The sequence below is a fragment of the Chiloscyllium plagiosum genome, chromosome 25, assembly GCF_004010195.1.
Source record: "Chiloscyllium plagiosum isolate BGI_BamShark_2017 chromosome 25, ASM401019v2, whole genome shotgun sequence".
NCBI classification, from domain to species: domain Eukaryota; kingdom Metazoa; phylum Chordata; class Chondrichthyes; order Orectolobiformes; family Hemiscylliidae; genus Chiloscyllium; species Chiloscyllium plagiosum.
The window spans coordinates 6,753,918-6,774,362 of record NC_057734.1 but is presented as its reverse complement, the minus strand read 5'-3'; the positions used below and the strand labels follow the sequence as shown (position 1 = coordinate 6,774,362).

Here is a 20,445-nt window from a genome sequence, read left to right as displayed (position 1 = left end):
GTGAATAAATTGAAACTATATTTAATAAATGGGCTGTTCTTCAGTTAATTCCATACTGGGAGAACAGGGAAGTCTTTAACATGATTTTGATTTGAATTTTCTTGATTAAATTGATGATTTCAATTATAAATGCTTATTCCTAAACTGACCAAGAATATATTTCTATTTTGTATATTCTTTGAGGTAACTTTATTTTTTTTATTCTTCAGATAACAAAAAGAACAAGTGACTTATGTTAAGTACTGCAGAGTTTGGGGAATATTGCAGAAGGCAGCCATAACCTTGTAGTTCATGATGGCCCTGTTGAAATTGAGAACTGAGGAAATGTTATTATCAAGAAAAGAAAAAAAAAACCGCACACAGCAGCTGCAGCTTTGCACTGTGTGGAAATTAAGGCAGATGATTCAATTTGGCCCTTGCCCCAAGTACATTTTAAAATGCTTCTGTGTGTGCACAAGATAATGAACAAATATATTGAGATGGCACAAGATCACTACAACTTTAGCTGCTGATGAGCCTCATTGTTCCCAGTAGAAGCAGACTAGAAGCTGGGTTAATGGGGGTTAGGGTCGCTCAGTGCGACACCTTTCATAACAACTTAGAGGGAGAATTTGTCTCTTTTTGCCCCAGGCCCATGCGGCACTCAAATGGAGCATTTGATAAATGAAAGTGTATTTATTAATAATGAGGGGGAATGTGTGTATGCTTTGAAAGCAAGACATAGAAATGTGTTTTTATGACACTGGAGGAAAAATAAATGAAGTAAGTGTGCAGGTCCATTATGAGCTGAGGCAGGAGTATGCAGTAGTAGGATCAGCACGATTTAGAGATTAAACTGTGAGCTTTTCAAATGAAGCCACTTATATCAGGACCCTTGACGGTGAGAGATGTGAAGCAGTGAAGAGATGATTACAAGCGAACATGATAGATAACTGCCGTCTTCTCTCTCTGACTTTGTATGTCTCCAGTATAAGACAAAAAAGTGATCAACATTAGATAACTGGCTAGTTTCATTACTTCAAAGCAATCTTCAGAATTTGCATCTCTTGAATTTTCATCCCAAGTCACTGTTCTCAAAAAAATTTCATTTTCATTCTGTTTCCTGTGCTCCTGCTAGATTTCTTTATCCTTTTTGTACATGATGCCATTTCAAAGAGCAAGGCATCATGGAATCCTCAATTGCTGACATTTCAAAAGTTCTAATTGTAGATAACAATAATACTCTAAATTACTGACCCAAGACTGGGAATGGCCATTTATATAAACCACCTGCCACATTTTCAGCTGGGTATGGTGTTCAGAACAGGATGGTCCAGAACTGATGAAGGGGAGGAGATCTATTGAAAGGGATATAGAACTTGAAATTGTTCATTTTCTTCGTTTTTCTCCATTTATAGTGACCTAACTGATCTCGCTGACTATATACGAATTTCATTGCTCTTGTGGCAGTATGAAAAAAATTAAACAATGACATCTAATATCTCATTCCTTGAATGCAATTAACTTGGTTGCTTATAAGCATTATTGGAGTGTCCAATACTCAAGTATTATTTCCACATTTAATACACTCCTCAGAGCTGATCTATTAAATATGTCTGAGAGGTTTCCACAAAGGCAGGCAATTGTAAACCACTGACTACTTGTATTTATATAGCATCTTTAATCTATTTTACTCCAAGCCACGTGATTCCTGAGATGAAGGATAATTTTTTTTATTTTGTCCCTGGAATGTGGCTAGTCTAGCATTTATTGCCCATCTCCAAGTAACCTCTAGAAAGTGGTGAAGTATCTTCTTAAATCATTCCAGTCATTGGGGTGTAGGGACATCCAAAATGCTGTTAGGAAGGGAATTGTGGATTTTGACTCAGTAACTGTAAAGGTTGGATAGATTGGGATTGTATCCATTGGCATTTAGGAGAATGAAAGATAATGTTTTTGATATATTTAGGATCCTGGGGGGACTTGACAAGGTGGATGTCGATAGGATGTTTTCTCTTGTGGAAGAGATTCGAACTAGGGGACATGGTTTAGAAAATAATCAATATCCCATTTAAGATGAAGACAAGGAGATTTTTTTCCTCAACGAAAAGTTGAGTCTGTCGAATTCTGTTTGCCAAAGCAGTGGAGGTAGGGCCATTGAATATTTTTAGGGTTAGTTTAGATGGATTCTTGATGAACAACTGAGTCAGAGATTGTAGGGGGTAGAATGGAAGGGGACTTGAGTCCTTAATCAGAATGTGGAATGTGGAAAGCAAGATACAGAAATTTTAGGGAGGGAATTTCAGAGTTCAGGGCCTTGGCTGGCAAGGCAGCCAATGGTGAGGCTTTTAAAATTGAGGATGCTCGAGAGGCCAGAATTATAGGAACATGGTTGTCTTGGGATGTGTGACTGAAGGAGATTACTCAGAAAGGGAGGGGGGAGTATGGGAGGATTTGAAAACAAGATAAGGATTTGAAAATTCTTTACTTGAAGTCAATATAGGTAACCAAGGGATTTAGTGTGAGTTAGGGTAACGGCAACAAAGCTTTGGATGATTTCAGATTTATGGAATATAGAATGTGGGACATCAGCTAGGAGGGCATTGAAATAGCGAAGTATAGAGCAGCAAAGGCATGGATGTGTTTTTCTGTAGCAGATGAGTTGAGGTAGGGCAAAAAGCCTTCGTCACACATTTAACTGGAGGAATCTTTTACTCATACGATACTGGATGTTGGACAAGATTTAATTTATTATGAGGTGATGGTGATCCACAGCCGAGTGTCATCAGTGTACATGTGTAAATTCTGTTGTGTTTCGAATTATGTTGCTTAAGAGTAGTATTATATGAGAAATAGGAGCACTAATGATAGATCCTGTGGAACATCTGAGCTAGCTCTGCAGCAGTTGGAAGAGAAACCACTGCAGATTGATTCTGTGGCTGCAATTAGATAAGAACAGAACCAGATGAATGCACCCATTTGAATGTGTTATAAATATATCTTGCCTCCTAGCTCCGTCTTATTCTGTGAATAGAAAATCTGCTGCTGTCTGTACAGCAATGACTGTGTTGAGATATTTACTAATGAATATCATTTTATTTGCAATCAAGATAATGTGACTAGTGCTTCTATACATGGGTTGCAGCTGGAGAGGCAAGTTAACATTACTAGGAGATATGGCTCACACTTGTTTCTAGCCTGTACCAAGGTTTTCAGAGAATCAAAGCCCAGGTGGGGAATAATTCTGTATCTCTGTGTTGGGGCAGACAACCAAATTGTAGGTTAGACCATTTAATTTTATTTAGATGATTAGCAACTCCTGTAACCAGAATTATGACGAGAGCTTGTTAGGATAAATTACAAATGATTAAGACAGGTTGGCTCGCCTTGCCAGAGGGTGTGTGGACTCCTGCTGGCAGCCAGCAGGTGTGAAGGAACATGATCTGTCAAATCAGCTGATGACCCTCTTAATTCAGAGCAGTGTGAGCCAAAAGAACAAGCGTGTTTAATAATTGGTACTTAGTCTAATAGGTTAATTGCAACTGCATTCATTCTAATTTGCATTCTTGATCAGCCTCTCACAGTTAGTGTTACTTGGACAGATTATTTTTCCCCCTTCTTCCTCAGTCTCGCCTCCTGCTTGTTCATTGCAGTGGAGTTAATTGCTGACATTCCCCGAGTCATTGAAAGCATGTTGATTTAATGAATGTTAAGTATGCAGCTCCTGGGGGTTTGAATGGTGCATATGCTGTTTGTTTATAGAGGAAACCTTTTTGGTATAATTGTGGCCAGGTGGCTGCTGCACTATTTATAGAATAAATGGAGAGATGGGGGTTGGGAACATTTAAAGGCAGTAACATCAGATTATTACATGCACAATCTTTGAACTACAAATATATCGCCCTTATCTCGTTGTAATCCAATTTTTAAAATTTGTTGTGACTTATCAGAGTGTGCACTTAACATGGATGCTTCGGCTGCAGCAAAACTGGGTGTAAGTTTTTCTTGATTTTTGATACTTGGTAAAATGGTATTTATTTTGTCATAATTCACTGGGGTAATGTACTATAAATCAAATGCCACTATTCCCAGAGTTATCACAAATGTGAAAATTTAATTAAACTATTGAATTTCCCCAATTCTACCCATCAGTCCCAATTCAAGTTAAAAGACTATGCACATCACATTTTTCTCGTTAACCAGAAAGTAATATTATTGTAATCAGACTTTTTAAACCAAGAGTAAAAAGTAGACAAGTTGAATTGCTAACCTAAAATTATCTATCTTAAAATGTTTAAAACTTCCATTCACACATACAAGCACTCAAAGACAGACTAGACATGAAGGAAAGAAATGGGGTTAGCGTGGATGGACATTTCGGTCAGCATGTACCAGTTTGGGCCAAAAGACCTGTCTCTGTGATGTCAGTCTCTATGACTCTCTATGACTCTAAAGGGAAACACAGTTCATTAGCACAAGTTTGGACCACGGGTGTTTCTTTTGGATATTGAAGGGGATCAAAGGTTATCGGGAGAAGGCAGGAGAGTGGGGTTGAAAAGAATATCAGCTATGATCAAATGCAGTCTTGTCCCAATCCTAACTCTATTTGATTCTTTGAGAATTAATATATGTCGGGTGTCAAGTTGTTCTGTAAATTTAATCCATTCTGCATATCAGAACTTGCAGACAGTTAGGGGGCAGTGTCTACTGGCAATAGTAATGAGAAGGTCCTGGGGAAGCTGAAAAATCCAAAGATGATAAATCATTCTGAGTGGATGGACTGCACTGCAGTGTTCCGAAGGAGATAGCTGAGGAGATCATGGAGGTATTGGTAATCTTTCAGGAGTTACTAGAATCAGGGAAGATCCCAGGGGACTCTAAAATGGCTAATATAACACCCCTGTTTAAGAAGGGAAGGAGACAGAAGACAGGAAATTATTGGCTGGTTAGCCTGACCTCTGTCATTGGTGAGGTGTTAGAGTCCATCCTGAAGGATGAGATTGCAGAGTACTCAGAAGTGCATGGTAAAGTAGGACTGAGTCAGCATGGCTTTATCAAGGGGCGGTCATGCCTGACAATCTGTCAGAACTCTTTGAAGAGGTAACGAATTTAGACAAAAGAGAGTCAGTGAATGCGATTTATTTGGATTTCCAGAAGGCCTTTGACAAGGTGCTGCTTGGGACGCTGCTATGTAAGATTGTGCTGAGGGCAAGGTACTGTCATGGATAGAGGATTGGCTGACTGGCAGCAACAGAAAGTAAAGATAAAGGAATCTTTTTCAGCATGGGAGCTGGTGACTAGTGGAGTTCCGCAGGGGTCAGTGTTGGGACCACAACTATTCATATTAAGCATTTTACATTAACAATGTGGACGAAGGAACTGAGGACATTGGAACTAAGTTTTCAGATGACACAAAGATAGGTGGAGCGAGAGGTTGTGTTGAGGAAGGGGAGAGGTTGTGTTGAGGAAGCAGGGAGGCTGCAGAAGGACTTGGACAGGCTCTGAGAATGGGCAAAGAAGTGGCAGATGGAATACAATTAGAAAGTGAGGTTATGCACTTTGGGAGGAAGAAGGGGGTTTAGATTTTATTTTAAATGGAGAAAGGCTTCAGAAATCTGAAGCACAAAGAGACTTGGGAGTCCTTGTTCAGGATCCTTTTAGGGTTAAAATGCGGGTTCTGTTGGCAGTTAGGAAGGCAAATGCAATGTTAGCATTCATTTTGAAATGGCTAGAATACAAGAGTGGGGATGTACTGCTCAGGCTGCTCAGCTCTGGTCACAATGTCACATTTGGAATATAGAGAGCTGTTTTGGGCCCTTTTTCTAAGGAAAGTTGTGCTAGTTTCGGAGAGGATCCAGAGGAGATTCACAGGAATATCTTTGATGTGAAGGGCTTGTCATATGAGGAACCCAGAGTCTGTACTTGACTGAGTTTAGAAGGATGAAGGGGGTTGGGGGGGGGGGGGGGGGGGTTCTGATTGATTGATTGAAAAAGGATACTGAGATGTCTGGATAGCATGGATATGGAGAAGATCTTTCCAACGAGGAAGTACTTGGACCCAAAGACCACCGCCTCACAGTGAAGAGACAATTCTTGAGAACTGAGATGAGGAGGAATTCTTTTCAGCTAGAGGGTGGTGAGTCTCTGGAATCCATTTCTGCAGAAGGCTATCGTGGCCAAAGTCGTTGCGTGTCTTTAAGATAGATATAGATTATGAAGGCCTCAAAGGTCACACAGGAAAATGGGGTTGAAAAACATATCCATCATGATCGAGGGGTGGTGTTGACTCAGTAGTCAAATGGCCAAATTCTGCTCCTAGATCTTATGGTTTGTTTCATCATAGAGATTGTCATCTGCCATTCTGTGCACACAAGGATTTCTCAGCCATGAATTTCATTAGAAAATCATGCACCTGTTATGTTTAACCCTTTATTTGTCAACACCATTATGGCAAGAACATGTTTCCACTGCCTAATATTTCTGAAATGTGTTGAACCCCAAAGATGCCAAGCTTCAGTTGGTTTTTGCTTTTTGTTCCAGTGAATATCCACACCCACATTCTTTTCTCAATGCCACCAAAACCAGATTATTTGATCCTTTTTCCAGCTGTTGATATTTGATTCTTGCTCTGTGCAAATTGGCAGATGCGTTTGTATTATTAAAAGTGCAATTTAACGTGATTTAATATGATTTCCCATTCTTCCCTCCAACACCTTGATCTCATCAAATTGCCTTATCTTTAGTTGATGCTGCCATGCAGCCTGTTTAACAATTACTGCTTTTATCTTCCCACCTGCCTCCAAACAAGAAGATCGTTGCGTACATGACCCCTGTAGGTGGAAAGATGTTCACAGAGTGTTCTTGCTTCTTAAAATAATAATTTATTCGAAGTACCAATTAAAGGAAAAGTTTGAACATTTGATTCCTTTGGTGGAATCTGAATCAGAGTCAGAGTACTGTCAGTCTAATCCCATTTGATTCCTAAATTAATATATTGTTATGAACTATTTTTTGCATATCCTTGAAGGTGTTATATAAATTCATAATTGTGTTTTGTTTCCCCATTCTTTTTATTGATTATATTTGGGTTGTGCTTCCAGAAAAGAATCAACAGTATAAATCTACCATGCTGCTTTTGGAGTGTAACCTTCCATCGGTAAATTTAACACGCTGTTCCCATAGCTGTAGTTGTTCACTCGTCATCCTGCAGTATAGTTTTGCCATAACTCAAGGAACTCTTTTTCTCTCTTGTCATGTAGATGAAAATCTCTTCCAAACAAAATGGCAGGAACAGCGAGAATGAGAATGTCAGAGAAGCCAACAGTCCACAGAGGAGCAGCTCCCGAGACAAGCTTAGTGATGTAAGTATGTACTTCAAAAGAAACGATCTATAGTGAGTGCTCTGTGGCAGTGGCAAACTTTTGCACTTGTTTTGTGGAGGGATTTTGAAGTTAAGAATAGACATGAAATGTCATTTGGTGATTTGGTCTGCTTTTAAGAATGACATGGGAGCTGTTGCAGTACTTAACAAGATTTTCCTTTCAAGAGAAGGCGAGATTTCTAAAGATTGATATGCAAAATGTTGATTGAAAATACCAGATTTACTGAATAATGAATGCGCAAAGCCAGGTTTGCATTGCTTGTGATGGTTAAGTCTGATGGCAAATTTCTCCTCCACTTTTTGACAGCACTGGTATATCGCATTTTTATTTCATACCCATGCTGCTTTTAAATGTTATGTGGCATTCATGGTTATATTGCAGGTACAGTGTTGGTACTATTCCGTGATGGCTATTGCCTGTAAATATTTCTTGTTTCTCATGTTTTTCAAGAATTCTATGTTCTGTTTCAAGGAAGGGAGCTGTCTTAGATATATTTGAAGGGCAGTCCTTAATTAATCCCAGAGTATAGACATATCACTTGTTGAATAGCATATAAATAATGGAAAAGGGCGACAGGAAGACTAGAAATGATTACTTATAGCAACAGTGTTGTGCCTTCAGCTGTGTTCACCAATTTATTGTGAATAAAGAGATGTTGTACACGTAAACTTTCATTCTACATTACTTCCAGCAATATTCCATTGAAACATATCACTAAATATAACATGACAAGCTGACTTTTTCAATCATAAATGACCACAATACTTGTCCTGATCAAAATGCCCACCTGACCCAGGGACGACCAATATATTCCTGAATGGATTTTGATTGGTCTATGGAACAGAATACCTTAACACAAATGCTCCACAAACTGAACATCTCCATTTGAGTGCCTACATTCAAACAAAGCATTGTTGCTTTTATTCATATTTATTAGGTTATGTCTTCCACACATTGTTATTTTTAAATAAAAAAGCAAATACCGCATCTCCTAAAATGCACTTATACATTTGGAGGATTCTCAGGATATTTCCACTTACCTGATGGCGGGGAAAATACCTTCAGGAGCAGTCAATATCTTAAATTCGCTACTCAGTCCACAACAGAACAAGATATGAACAGTTCTTTCAACAGCATCCCCACTAAAGAGGTAAGAGTTGGTCAGACTAAGAAAGTCTAGGTGTAACATTCCTGGGAGTTTATAATTAGGAACACTTGGTTTAATGTACGAATGTAGCCTGGAATCATCCTTCAGCCAGCATGCTTGTGGTCAACTTCTTGGTAATATAGAAATGGTCTATTGTTATTAAATAATAAATAACATGAAAATACATCTTGATACACTTTGTGAACCAAAGGATATTCTAGTCTTGTTGGAATTTAGTTTTGATGCACTCTAGGTGTCCATCATATACAACCAGTCCTTTGGCATGTCCTTGCATCTGTGGGTTGGAGGGTTTATTATTCATAATATATCACAAGCTATAACTGTGCATATCCACTACTGTCTTTTATTTTAAACTTCTAATAGCTTTGAACCTTGCATAGCTGAACTATTGAAACCAAATTTCATTACCTCTGATTCTTCAAAACAAAAATTGTGTACATGCACTACTTTCACCCAGTGTGTTTTATAGAAGTTTATAATCAATAAAGTATGGACAACATCTGTACTCAGGCTAATCAAGCAACATTCAGGCCAAGCAAGTGCCAGGAAATGGTCACATACAACAAGAAAGAATCTTTTCCATCTCACCTAGATATTGAATGCCAGTACTATCTCTGAATCTCTCATCAACATCCAGGGGCTACCAATAACCAGAAACTGGTTGTTGTGGCTACAGCAACAGGTCAGTGGCAAATAAGTCAACACCTGTTTCTCTGGATCCTCTGCACTAACTACAAGACATATATAAGGAGTGTGTTAGATTACCTCCCTGGTTGAGTGCAACTCCAATACCATTGAAGAAGCCTGACACCAGCCTGTTTGGTTATCACTCTAGCCATCTTCTGCAACATTCAAACCCTCCACTACAAACACACAGTATCAATGAGGCTGCTGCATACAAAATCCACTGCAGCAACTCACCCGGGTTCCTTTAAAAGCAGCTTCAAAATCTGTGACCTTTGTCCCCCAGAAGGACAAAGGGACCAGTTATGTTGGAACACCAGCATCTGAATCCAAGCCTCTTAACACCCTGACTTAGAACTGTGTCGCTGTTCCTTCGCTTCCTTTACTGACAGTGCTGTGGGTTTACCTACACTTCAAGGATTGCAGCAATTCAAGAAAGCAACTCGCCACCACCTCACGGCAAATTAGGAATGTGCAACAAGTGCTGGCCTGATCCACAACACTCACATCCCATGAACTAATATAAGAAAAACTCACTTGTATTATTGTGAAGATTAGCTGGGGATTTGAAACTAGAGGGCATAATTTTAACGTCAATGGAGAAAGTTTTAAAAGGAACCTGAGGGGCAACGTTTTCACACAGTGGTTCATATGTGGAATGAATTATCAAAGGAACTGGTAGACACCGATACTGTTACGATATTTGAAAGACATTCGGACAGGTACATGAATAGGAAAGGTTTAGAGGAATATGGACCAGGCAAATGGGACTAGTTTAGTTTGGGAAACCTAATCAACATGGATAAGTTAGACTGAAGGATCTGTTTCGATGCTGAATGACTCTCTGCCCTTCATTGAGACTCAATCCTGGGCTCTTTGAAGCTGTATGACTCCTTGTTTGGGACCCTAAGATAAGAGGCCAGAGTGAAGCTCACCTCTGTGTTTGAAATTAACAAAAAGGAGGCAGAAAGCTGCTCTTGTGAAGTGTGGCTAAGCTTCAGTATTACAATCTCCCTGAGTATTAAGGGAAATAATATTTGGGAGAGGTATGAAATTTCACAGTTTTGTCGTCATGGCACATATTGAGTTGAGTCTGCAATTGCCTGTTAGAATGCAATGAGAGTATGACTATGAGGGAGGCCTCAGGCTCACACAGACGATGAGGGTGGTAAGTGCCTGGAGTGCACTGCCAGTAGAGATGGTAGAAATAAATACATTAACAATGTTTAAGAGGCAACTTGACAGATATATGAATAGGCAGGGAGTAGATTGGATTAGTTACAGTGTGGAAACAGGCCCTTCAGCCCAACAAGTCCATACCGACCTGCCAAAGCGCAAACCACCAGACCCATTCCCCTACATTTACCCCTTCACCTAACACTATGGGCAATTTAGCATGGCCAATTCACCTAACCTGCACATTTTTGGACTGTGGGAGGAAACTGGAGCACCCGGAGGAAACCCACGCAGACACGGGGAGAATGTGCAAACTCCACACATACAGTCACTTGAGGTGGGAATTGAACCCGGGTCTCTGGCGCTGTGAGGCAGCAGTGCTAACCACTGTGCCACCACTGTGGACCATATTGAGGCAAAAGGTTTTTTTAAATTAACAAGGCATCATGTGTCAGCGCAGGCTTGGTGGTCAGAGAACCTATTACTATGTTGCATGCTTCATTTTCTTAAGATAAATGGGTAAATGCCCTGCTATAACTTTAATAATGTCTTCTACCATTTCTATCTGAAAGATGTTAAACTAGTTATCCTGTAGTTTCTGTCTCCATCCCTTTTGAAATAGAAGGAGTCACATTTGCTATCTTCAGTCTAATGGAACCTTCTCTGAATCAAGAGAGTTTTCTAAAATTAAAACTATGAACTATTTCAGTGAACATTTCTTTGAAGAGTCGAGGCTGAAATCCATCAGATCCCAGGAAATTCAGTCTGCATTTACTAAGTACCACTTCTCAAGAGATTATTTCTCCTAACTTACTCTTTATGTTCCATTCCCTGATTTATAGTTGCTTCTGTGATGTTAACTTATATCAGTCTTTTGTGGTGGGGATGTAAAATACCTGTTCTGTTCATCTGCTGTATTCTCATTTTTCATTATTAGATCTCCAGAACTGAGGAAGAATAACCGGACCTGAAACGTTAACTCTAATTTCTCTTCACAGATGCTGCCAGATCTGAGCTTTTCCAGCCCTTTGTGTTTTTGTTCCTTTTAACAAATCATACTGATTATGCATGGTTAGTCAGTGTCTCTCCTAGTGCAGATATAGTCTGTCTCTGAGAATTCTTTAGAATTTCCACCACCAGGGTTAGACTGACTGGCCTGTAAATCCTTGGTCTGCCACTTCTTTAATAATGAGATAGTGATAGCAGTCCTCAGTGTCTGCCACCACGTATAAGGCCAGAGAGCATTTGAAAATTACTTTTAGGGCTTCTGATGTTATCTCCCTTGCCTCTTTCAAAACCCGAAGATCTTCTCATTTGGGCCTGCTGATGTATCCACTTTTAACTCTGCTGAATACCCTAGTATCTCCTTTCTCTCTTTGTTAATTTCTTCTAATATTTTATAGTTCTCCATCCTGATCTCTATACCAATCTGTTAACCTAATTTGCCCATCACTTCAGCCAGCTCTGATTTCACGTGATCAATGACCCACTTCTTTCTCTCTCAAAATGCATGTAAATTTCAGTCATGTTATGGTCACTGTTACCTAGGTGTACCTTCACTATAAGATTATTAATGAATACCACTTTGCTGCACAACACCACAACTAGTGTAGCCTGGTCTTTGAATGGCTCCACACTTAAGGATTCCAAGACATTATACCTGCAAATACTATGAAATCCTCATCTATGCTACTTTGTCCTTGCCAGTCTGTATGTATTTTAAAATCTCCCATGGTTATCACCGTGCCTTTCTAACAAGCTTCCATTATTTCTTCCCATGTGCTTCACTGTACTATGTGATTACTATTAGGGCCTTGTAGACCACTCATAAGTGACTTCCTGCCTTCTTCATTTCTCAACTCAGCACAAGCTGTTTCCATATCCTGGTTTTCTGAACTTAGGTCAATCTTCTTGATTGTGCTAATGCCATCATTAAAAATAGAGCCATCCTTCCATCCTTTAACTTCCTGTTCTACCAAAATGTGCTGTATTCCTCAATTTTCAGGTCACAATCTATGTCATCCTGCTGTCATATCTCTGTGATGGCTACCAAATAATACTTAATTATTTCTATTTGTGCTGTCAGTTCATTTGTTTTGAATGCTATGTGCATTTGGATGTTTAGTTGTATCCTTTTTCTCCCTTTTGTAACTTCTATTAGGTTTACTCTTTGATTTGTACTCTCTATCCCTTTCTGTCACACTGTGTTTGTCATTTTCCATGTTGATGTCATGTCTTTGCCATGTCTCTACTCTTTTACTTGAGACTTCTTCCCAGTTTTGACCCTTTGCCCTCTATTTAGTATAGAATTTTCTCTATATCCCCAGTTACACATTTCATAACACTGGCCCCAACATAGTTCATGGTGGGATTGGTACAGATCTCACATTCTCTGGTATTGGTGTCAGTGCCCCACAAACCTAAAGGCTCTTCTCCCACACTAGTCTCTGAGCTTTGCATTCATGTCTTCAATATGATTTACTGTTTTCATTTGGCTCAGGTAGCAATCTACGGATTATGACCTTTTGAGGTCCTGCTTAATTTAATGCCCAGCACCGCTCACTAACTGTGCAGAACCTCCTTTGTCCTGCCCATGTCATCAGTGCCTTATGTAACACAAAGACTGGTATCTCACCCGCCACTGTAAGTTCCTCTCCAGTGCTGAGTAGATCTTCCAAACCCTGGCACTGAGAAGGCAGCACATCTGTGTGGATTGTTGGCCTTTGCTGCAGAGAATGGTGTCAATTATACTCACTATATTGCCACTACATTCCTTTTTGAGGGCTTAAATGGCTTCCTGCAGCATGCCGCCATGGTCAGTTAACTCATCTATCCTGCAGCCCTCATTCTCATCCAAACAAGCTGAAAGTACCTCAAACCTGTTGGACAGTTGCAAAGGCAGAGGTTTCTGTGTTCCTGCCTAGTGGATCCCATTGTGTGCCTCACTTATACTCTCACTTTTTGCTGTCCCTGATCACTGACCAAATCAGAAGACCCTACCTTGGGAGGTGTGACTATCTCTTGGTACAAAATATTCATGTAACATTCCACCTCCCTGATGCGTCACAGTGGCTGTAGTTCAACCTCCAACTCATATCTCCAAACTGAAGTTGCTCAGGCTGATAACATTTCACATCTGCTTTCCCTGGATCAGAGTAATATCCTGGAACTCCCAAATGCCAGAGTCATTACATGCCACATGTTGCCATCTTTAATGTGTTCTAATTAACGACTTTATCATTTAATTCAATATTATAATTATTTTTTATTATTTTAATAAACTTACCGTGAATTGGTACTTTATTTTAGCAAGATAACTTCTGCATTCTGTTGTATTTCAAACTAGGTTTAATTAGGTTTATGTGCACCGAGCACGCAAGACTGATCAAACTCAGTTAGAGAGAAATTGGTTAAACTGCTTCTTTAGCTAAGCCCAACTGTCATCCAATGGACACTTAGATAAAACCCTGCATGAATTTGGGAACTTTAGATTTTAAGCTGTAGATTTAAATTAAATGCTACCAAACAAAATTAGATTTGTACAAAAAAAACAAGACTTTCTTACCCACTGTCTGCCAACAGAATGACGTCTTTGCAGCTTAAGGGAAGATTGCTTTGAGAAGGATTTGAGTACTGTAGCAATATCAGTAGTATTGAGAAGTATAAGAGCTGCAATTAAAAGATTTTGGTTACGACATGTGAGAGTAGTATCATGTTTTCAGGTAAGATCTTTCTTCCTATGTCTCTCGTAGTAGTGTGTGAGGCCATAAAGCATTTCTGAGATATGGGCAAGATGGATCTTTCTAGAAAATTGAAAGTTGTTAAAGGCAAAAACAAATTGGCATTAAAGAAAAACTTGGATCTTGAAAATGGAGAGGAGTTGTCGGCAGAGGGGATGGTGATCACTAAAATGAGCTCTATTCCTGATGAATGGCTTTTGCCCGAAACGTCTATTTTCCTGCTCCTCGGATGCTGCCTGACCTGCTGTGCTTTTCCAGCACCACTCTAATCTAGACTCTGGTTTCCAGCATCTGCAATCCTTGTTTTTACCTACTAAAATGAGGAAGTCCGTGTAACTGTTAAAGGTATGAGACACTATACTAGACTGATAGAGCTGTACAGCATGGAAACAGACACTTCAGTCCAACTCATCCGTTCTACATTAATATCTTAAATTAATTTAGTCCCATGCTTTTTAAATATTGTAACTGTACCAGCCTGCACAAGTTTCTCTGGCAGCTCATTCCATATATGCACCACCCTCTGCATGAAAATATTGCTCGTTAAGTCCCTTTTAAATCTCTTCCCTCTCATCTTAAATCTATACCCTCTGGTTTTCGACTCTGCTACCTTGGGGAAAAGACCTTGGCTAGTTACACTTTTTATGTCCTTCATGATTTTATAAACTTCTATAAGGTTACCCCTCAGTCTGCAACACATCAGGGGAAATAGCCCCAGCCTATTCAGCCTCTCCTACAGCTCAAACCCTTCAATCTGGCCACAGCCTTGGAAAACAAAATTGCTGAACCCTTTCAAGTTTCACAATGTCCTATAGTCGGAGACCAGAATTGAACAAAGTATTCCAAAAGTGGCCTAACCAATGCCCTGTAAACTGCTATCAATGCACTGGCCAATAAAAGCAAGCATACCAAATACTGCCTTCACTGTCCTGTCTACTTGATGTTGGAATTACAAGAGACATAAGGTTATAGTATCTTGGAAATTAAAGAAGTGATATTTACTTTGATCCATCATAAGGATGTAATGGTTCCACCATTGTGTTACAGGAAAGCTGGAAGTTAGAAATCAATGTGAAGTTACTGTATGTGATCAGTATAACCCTGGATAGAGTTGAAAAATTGGAGGAGATTATTGCTATGAAGAAAATGTATGCAAGGGAAAGATAGACCCCCTGGAGAACACACATTAAATGAAATAGGGAAGGAAATTTAAAGATGACTGAACAACTGAATCTCTCGTGGAGCATTTAAGCGAAAACTGAATCCGAATAGGAACAAGAGTAGACCCTATTACTCTGGAACCTACTCCACCATTTCATAAGATCATGGTTGATCTGTATCAACTCCACTATCCTGCCCTTTCCCAAAATCCTTTCCTTTCTTTAATGCCAAAACTCTCTTTCATACTGAATATACTGATTAATTGAGTGTGCATTTTTTCCTGGAAAGGAGAGTTTAAAAGATTCACAATACTCTGAGTGAAGACATTTAGCTATCCTAATTAGCCAATCCCTTACTCCAAAATTATGACTGTAAAGTTCTAGAATCCCCAGCTAGGGTAAACAGTTTCTCACTAGTCTGCCAAGCTTCTTAAGAATTTTATTTGTTTCAATTAGATCGCCACTCATTCTTGAAAAACAGATAATATTGGCACATCCTATTTAATCTTATAGGGTAACCCTCTTGTCTCTGAAATCAATTTAATGAACCTTAGTTACAATTCCTCAAAGGCAAGCATGCTTTTCCTTTGATAAGAGTAACAAAACAAAACAAAACATAGTATTCCTGTTGTAATCTCTCCAAAGCCCTGTACATTATAATAAGATTTCCTCTCTGTAGGAAAAGCTAACATACTATTCGCCTTTCTAATTGCTTGCTGTACCTGTACACTAAACTTCTGTGGTGAAATGGCCAACGATGATTGAATATGTTCTCATGAAATGGTATCTTGTTTGAAAATACTCAATGACAAATTAATTCAGTGGGCTTTTTGAGGACATCTCTCCATAGACAACATTTCACTTACATCATCACAACTTGAGAATCTGGAATTAGAGCTGTAGAGAGAGGATGACCACCAGTGACATTGCAAGAATGTAAAGTTGACAGGAATTAGGATGTGCGAATAAATGTAACTTAATGTTCATCAAGGAAGCACCCTTTGATCACAGTCACTCATTGTTCACATGATGCATACTGTAGGCTGTTAAATGTTCTTTATTGTGCAGCTTGACCACACAGAACAGTATTAGATTCACATTTATTCATACTTGTTATCGTTAATTTATAGTTTAAGCAGTCAAACAGAATGGCTGACAGTTATTTCACTTCTAATTACAGATTTATTTAATAACAGTTTGCCATTTTACCATCAGCTGTGCCAGGCAGATTAATGTTTGAGTAGTCAAACATAGCAGGTTAAATGAGAGCTTTGTTAAAGCAAGGTGAATTTATGCAAATCCCAGACTGCAGCTTTGAGTATTCGCTTACTTGGCTGTGAAATATGCTTCTTAACCAGAGCAGTCATGAAAATGTATCAACCTCACAAAATCCAATTGGACAGTTCATTTAGCTTTCAAATTAAAAACACTACTTTTCCTTTCAAATGTGGAATATTCTTGATGGGATTCAGAGTGAGCGTAATGTATTGGTTATTAATTATTGTCATTGTCGCTTGTGAAGCAAATAGCTGTAAAGGACCTCCAAAAAATGTATTTGGCACTAAAATTATTTATTAAAAAACTCTGCTACAAACGAGATCTGGCAGATAAAAGCAGGAGCTGGCTTGATGGTTTTGACAGCCAGCTAAAAATTGTTTGTGCATGTAAAGAGTGAGAACTGTGTGTAGTAAACATTTCATGCTTTTAAAGACACGTGTCAATCTGATCCTCAATCAGACCATGTAAGTAGTGGGCAGCAAATATCTTGGTGACATTTTAGATATGCATCTCAAGGTTCAGATATCCTATGCCAATCATACCACACAAGATAGGGTTTTTAGTGTAAAAGTTAAAAATTGTCACTTGCTGTTCTGATGAGTCTCATCAACAGAATTTTTCGGTAGACACCTGTAGGAAGGCAAGAATTGTCATCTTGAAAATCTGAATTTTAAAAACCTACATTAATTATTACAATAATTACATAAATAATAGTGTCATTGAATAAGAAAAGTGAAACTTTGTATGTTTACCATTTATGAATTTTATGAATAGAGTTGTAGAGTCATATAGTATGGAAACAGACCCTTTGGTCCAACCATGCTGACCATAAGCCCAAACTAAACAATCCCACCTGCCTGCACTTGGCCTATATCCCTCCAAATCTTTCCTATTCATGTCTTATCTAAAATTCTTGTAAACGTTGTAACTGCATCAGCATCCACCATCTGCTGTAGAAGTACTTTCCACACAAACCACTCTGTAACATGTTGCCTCTCGTGTCCTTTTTAAATCTTCCTCCTCTTGCCTTAAAACTAAATCCCCCATTATAGGGAAAAGACACCTGCTATTCACATTATCTGTATTCTTCATGAATGTTGAACATTTTATTTAGAATTGGAGAATGTATCAAACTGCAAAGCAATTCTAAAATCATCATTTTCACCATGTCACTCCTTTCAAAATTTATACGTTAAAATATTATAGGTCTTGAACAGAATTTGTTTATTCTGCTGAAGACCATTGCAGCCTTTCTCTCTCTTCTTCCAAATTCTCCAGATATGGATGCACTTCTCAATGCCAAAAAGCCATTTCATTTTGTGAACTTTTGAGTGTTATATGGAGTTAGCAGATCCATGGCAATAATACTGCAGCCGATAGTACTTTCACTTTTAGACTTGAGCCAGTGTAAAACAAAATATCAGCTGATCCTAGTGGATCCGAAATGTACATATCAGATGAGGATATGTTTAGCACCATGCCTACTGAAATTTGCAATCTGATTTTCCATTTTAAATATTTGTGAGATACTTAAAGACAGGTTGTACTTTTCAACAATATTATAGAATGAGGGAATGCTTTCAAGATAGATGGGAAGAAATTTGGAAACCAGAACCTGGTACTGTATCTTGTCTTTATTGTGTGTAATTCAAAATCCGAGCATTCCTGTCTTTAGCAACAATGTTAGTGTCCCTGAATGCCAAGACAGCTCAGTACCACCTTCTCAAAGGCAGTTAGAGATGACCAATTATTGTTAGCTAGCCAGTGATGTGCATATCGCATGATTGAATTAAAAATTTCTGTTAATCATTATTGATGTTTCTCTCATGCTCCACTACCTGCACAGCCTTTCTGACAGAGCCAAGTAGTCCACAATCAATAGATGAGATCCAATGTCCATTGTTCTATCACTTCCAATTGAAATAGATGGTGGACTACTTGGCAAGTAACAGGTGAACACATGTCCCTCAGCCTTTCCTCATAAGACCTACCCTCCCTACCAGGCAACATCCTAGTAAATATCCTCTGAACCCTTTCCAAAGCTTCCACATCCTTCCTATAATGCAGTGACCAGAACTGTACGCAATACTCCAAATGCAGCCACACTAGAGCTTTGTACAGCTGCAGCATGACCTTGTGGCTCCGAAACTTAATCCCTCTACCAATAAAAGCTAACACACCATATGCCTTCTTTATAGCCCTATCAACCGGCATGGCAACTTTGAGGGATCAAATGGATATGGATACCAAGATCTATCTGCTCATCTACACTATCCAGAATCTTACCTTTAGTCCCGTACTCTGCATTGTGTTGCTCCTTCCAAAATGAATCACCTCACACTTTTCTGCATTAAACTCCATTTGCCACCTCTCAGCCCAGCTCTACAGCTTAGCTATGTCCCCCTGTAGTCTGCAACATCCTTCTTCACTGTCCACAACTCCACTAACATTAGCGTCATCCGCAAATTTACTCACCCATCCTTCTACGCCCTCATCCAGGTCATTGATAAAAATGACTAACTTGGTACGGTGGTATGGTACAGTGGTTAGCACTGCTGCCTCACAGCGCCAGAGACACGGGTTCAATTCCCGCATCAGGTGACTGACTGTGTAGAGTTTGCACATTCTCCCCGTGTCTGCGTGGGTTTCCTCCCGTAGTCCAAAGATGTGCAGGTCAGGTGAATTGGCCATGCTAAATTGCCCGTAGTGTTAGGTGAAGGGGTAAATGTAGGGGTATGGGTGGGTTGCGCTTTGGTGGGTCGGTATGGACTTGTTGGGCCGAAGGGCCTGTTTCCACACTGTAAGTAATCTAATCTAATAAAGCAGTGGCCACAAAACAGATCCTTGCGATACACCACTCGTAACTGAACTCCAGCATGAACATTTCCCATCAACCACCACCCTTTGTCATCTTTCAGCTCGCCAATTTCTGATCCAAATGGTTAGATCACGCTCAGTCCCATGCCTCCATATTTTCTGCAATAATCTACCGTGGAGAACCTTATCAAACGCCTTACTAAAATCTATATAAACTACATTAACCGCTTTACCCTCATCCACCTGTTTGGCCACCACCTCAAAGAACTCATTAAGGTTTGTGAGGCACAACCTACCCTTTTCAAAACCATGTTGACTATCCTTCCTGTTAATCCCTCTGCTAATTTAAACAAGCAACACAGCAAAGATTCCAGCCCATGCTGTAATCTGTTAAAATTCGAGAGGCAAAGAACTATCTCAAGAGTCACTACTTAAAGTAAAAATTAATGACTTTATTCTCTAAGTCTGACAGAGAATATTAACTAACAACTATTTACAACTCCATTCTCTTAAACCTATCTTTTACTTCCCCCTCTACAATACTGGTCTGATTTAAAAAAAAAAAATCCTGATTAAGATTTACAAAAAAAAAATCTTCTTTCGAAACCAGGTAACTTTCAGTACTTCTCTGTATTCCTGTCTTTTCTTCTTGGGGATTCTGCTTCACAGATCTTTGATAGATAAAGGTACCTGTCAGAGAGCAGATCTTTCTGCAAGCAGTCTTGTTGGTGCTGGCTGCACATTTGCCGCACTGGTTAACTGATTAAAATGTCTGATATTTAAACCTCAAAACATCGAATCATTTCATTGGTTTGATGTCTTCCAAAATAGTCAGTTTCAAATTCGATTTGAAAGCTGATAGGCCAAATGTTGAATTTGTTTTTGTGGTCTGGCAACATAACACCAAATATGTGTTTCAACCCAAATGTTAAATATTTAAACATTTTGTGCTAGCCAGAAATTTCAGCACACTTAAAGATACAGTACACACTTAATAACACTAATCAACTTATTCCTCTCTAGATGATTATAAATCCCATCTCATAACTTTTTCCAACGCT

The 20,445-nt window shown here is 39.1% G+C and overlaps 1 protein-coding gene across 11 annotated transcripts in view; it reads left to right on the top strand.

Annotated features, from left to right (window-relative positions):
- Positions 1–20,445, top strand: part of fbrsl1 (fibrosin-like 1) — a 1,010,193-nt gene that overhangs the window by 486,607 nt on the left and 503,141 nt on the right. For 10 of the 11 annotated variants that reach the window (XM_043715446.1, XM_043715449.1, XM_043715445.1 and 7 more), the window contains exon 3: positions 7,239–7,340. In XM_043715446.1, coding sequence (XP_043571381.1) covers positions 7,239–7,340 — 102 coding nt within the window. Of the gene's footprint in view, positions 1–3,928; positions 3,974–7,238; positions 7,341–20,445 lie in introns of those variants that run through there. The other variant, XM_043715454.1, reaches the window with a different exon arrangement.